Source organism: Anoplophora glabripennis, unplaced genomic scaffold (assembly GCF_000390285.2).
Source record: "Anoplophora glabripennis isolate ALB-LARVAE unplaced genomic scaffold, Agla_2.0 scaffold943, whole genome shotgun sequence".
Taxonomy (NCBI): Eukaryota; Metazoa; Arthropoda; class Insecta; order Coleoptera; family Cerambycidae; genus Anoplophora; species Anoplophora glabripennis.
In genome coordinates this window covers 122,604-125,485 of record NW_019418820.1, presented here as the reverse complement: position 1 = coordinate 125,485, position 2,882 = coordinate 122,604, and the positions used below count along the sequence as shown (strand labels likewise).

Genomic DNA, 2,882 nt, shown 5'->3' with positions numbered 1-2,882 from the left:
TATGATTACGAATCTGGACTCTAAATCACGAATTTCAAAATGGCGGATTCAATATGGCGGACAAATAAATTAAAATGTCTTTAAAATGCATGAATTTTTGTGTAGTGGGGTTGTTTGGGTCTCTGATTACGAATCTGAAGGCAGAATTACGAAATTCAAAATGACGTATGCCATATGGCGGACAAAAAAATTAAAAAGATGTTCATAATCCTCAAATATTTGTTTATAGAAACTTTCTTGGATCACTGATTACAATTATTAATTCAGAATCACGAAATTCAAAGTGGCTAATCAAATATGCACAAACATGTATGTATAATTATTGATTTTTAATTTTTCGTTTTATTCAATGTAAATGTGCGTCATCTCATTTAAGGGGGTGGAGGGGAAAGTAGGTAGGTACTAAACAAAATTTGTTCAGATTTTTTTAGCCAAAAATAAATTAGGCTAAAAACCGGCCTAAGGGGCCCTCCTCCTTTGATTGTCAGGCGTTTTTTTACATGTTCAACTGACTTCGGGAAGACTATACGTGAATTAATTTTGACCGACGTTTGGAAGCATGTTTATTATGACATGGAAACAACAATTTTTGTATAGCATACCGTCTATTGGTAAGTAATTCGTTTATTCATTTATTTTTTTGTTACTTTTAAACGATATTTGAATAAATTTCAGCATTTTCGAACACAAAATTTAAAGCGACAAAACCGCCATTAGCGTTTTCGCACTGCGGCGCGCGGCAGCTTCGATATCAAAGGTACAGCTGGCTGCCGCACGAGAAACGGCTTTAAATTTGTTTAAACCTTCATGAGATTTTTTTTCCAATGTAAAACGTAATATTTTAGACCATAAGTTGCTTATTAAAAGTTGATCATTTTCGTGCCCTCACCCATTTCAAGAAACGCACGTATTTCAGAAACACCCTATATACTATTCCATATTATTTGAAATAACGATAAAATTTTTTAATTTTGATTAAAATAGTCTCGAAAATCTGCAAGGTGGACCGAATATAAACGATTACGTAACGCATCGGTTCTATTTCAACTGTAGTTTTCATCATAGCAAATAAATAGCAGAAGTATTTATGAAATTCCACAAACCATAAAATGTATCCGTGTTGTCAGGAGTATATTGAGGAACATGGATTGTGTACAGGTGGCGCAGTATCTTCTACAGGCAATATATCAGCAAGTTTCCATTTATCTCGTATATCCTCTACTTTTTCGAATACCCTCAGTATGTTGAGCCCTGCCAGAGATACGATATCCTTCTCAGACCAAGAAGGATCAGCCAAGAGCTCGGCTAGGAGATGAGGATACCTGGAGACGTCTTCGAGTCCTGACGGCGTCATGTTAATACCATCATACCCCGCCCCTATCCCGACGTGGTCGATACCAGCGACAGTCCGTATGTGGTTTATATGCTTTATTACGTCTTGTATAGTGGCAGTTTCGTTACAAGTAACATGAAGCGTATAAAAATTAACCATAACGACGCCCCCGTTGTGCGCGATGAGCTTCAGAATGTCGTCCGGTACGTTTCTGGAAGAGTTGCACAACGAAAAGGCGCTCGAGTGTGAAAAAATAACGGGCGCTTGAGACGCGTTCAGCGCCGCTTTGGCAGTGTTCATAGATGTATGGGAGAGATCGATTATCATCCCCAGTCGATTCATCTCTTTTATCACGCTCTTCCCGAAGGCCGACAGCCCATCTCGCGTCTGGGTGTTGGTGCCTGTGGCCCAAGGCGTATCACAAGAGTGTGTAATTGTCAGATATCGCGCCCCAAGGTTATAAAATGTGCGTAAGACAGCTAGAGAGTTGCCGAGGGCGTGACCGCCCTCGACACCTATCAGAGAAGCTATGCGTCCCTCTTTGTGCATCTGCTTTAGCTCGCTAGTACTCCTAACTAAAGCGAAATGCTGCGAATTGTATTCCACCAGTCTCTTTATTACATCTATTTGTTCTAAGGTAATTTGCACCGCATCCAAATGCTGCGCTTTACAAGGCACATAAGCTGACCAAAACTGAGCACCTAGTTGTCCCGCTCGAAGGCGGGGGATATCCGTGTGGGACCAGAGGCTCTTCGACCAAGGCTCTTGCTGGCTTATTGCGCTAAGGTTTAGTTTCAATAAATTATTGTGAACGAACTTTCTCAGGTTCCAGGGCAGGTCGTTGTGCCCGTCGATAAGCGGGGTGTCCTTTAGAAGCTTTCGCACTATCTCTAAACGCTCTTCGGGAGTTTGTGGTTGCATGTCGGGGTTGAACGCGAGTGGGAGCCCTAGGCCAGCGGTTAGCGTGGCGACTACTACGCATACCACGATGCAGACGCACCAGGGGCCGCGGAACGAGGTCCTCGAGGAATCGCTGGCCGAGCTGCAAGAGCACGATTCGAGAGACGAGCTGGCGTGGTAGTCGTACGGCTGATAATGGAAATCTCGAACACCATTGTAATATTGAGGCACTACATTGAAAGATGTTTCTCTCACAGGCAGCTCACGAGGGCATGGCGCAATCTGAAACAAAAATATATTATTTTGGTACACAAATTGAGTTCCTAGCGGGCAGCCGACCAGAGCACACGTGTTTTGTGAAAGTGTAGTGCAAGGAGCAAATTCTACCTGCCTTTATTAAGGCTACCTGGAAAGAATCCCTTTCTTTCCTTTTAATCACCGACCTAATCCCCGGCTTAAGCATAGACGCCGTCGGCATCTTTGTTACAGCACCTGTGCCGGGGTTATGCCCAGGTAAGTTTTTACTTATTTATCAGTTATTTGCATTACTTTAGAATACATTTCTTTAAAATTGCGACCCCCGACAAACAATATACCAGACAGACAAATACACCAAAAGACACGTACGCCCCCGTGAGGGGGCATCCCC

At 42.6% G+C, this 2,882-nt stretch overlaps 1 protein-coding gene across 1 annotated transcript in view; it reads right to left on the bottom strand.

The window, feature by feature from the left end:
* Window positions 1-1,123: 1,123 nt before the first annotated feature.
* The window catches only part of LOC108915865 (dipeptidase 1-like), a 33,261-nt gene continuing 31,502 nt past the window's right edge, over window positions 1,124-2,882 (bottom strand). The window contains exon 2 of the mRNA XM_018722011.1: window positions 1,124-2,515. Within this exon, the coding sequence (XP_018577527.1) occupies window positions 1,124-2,515 (1,392 nt within the window). The remainder of the gene's footprint in view (window positions 2,516-2,882) is intronic.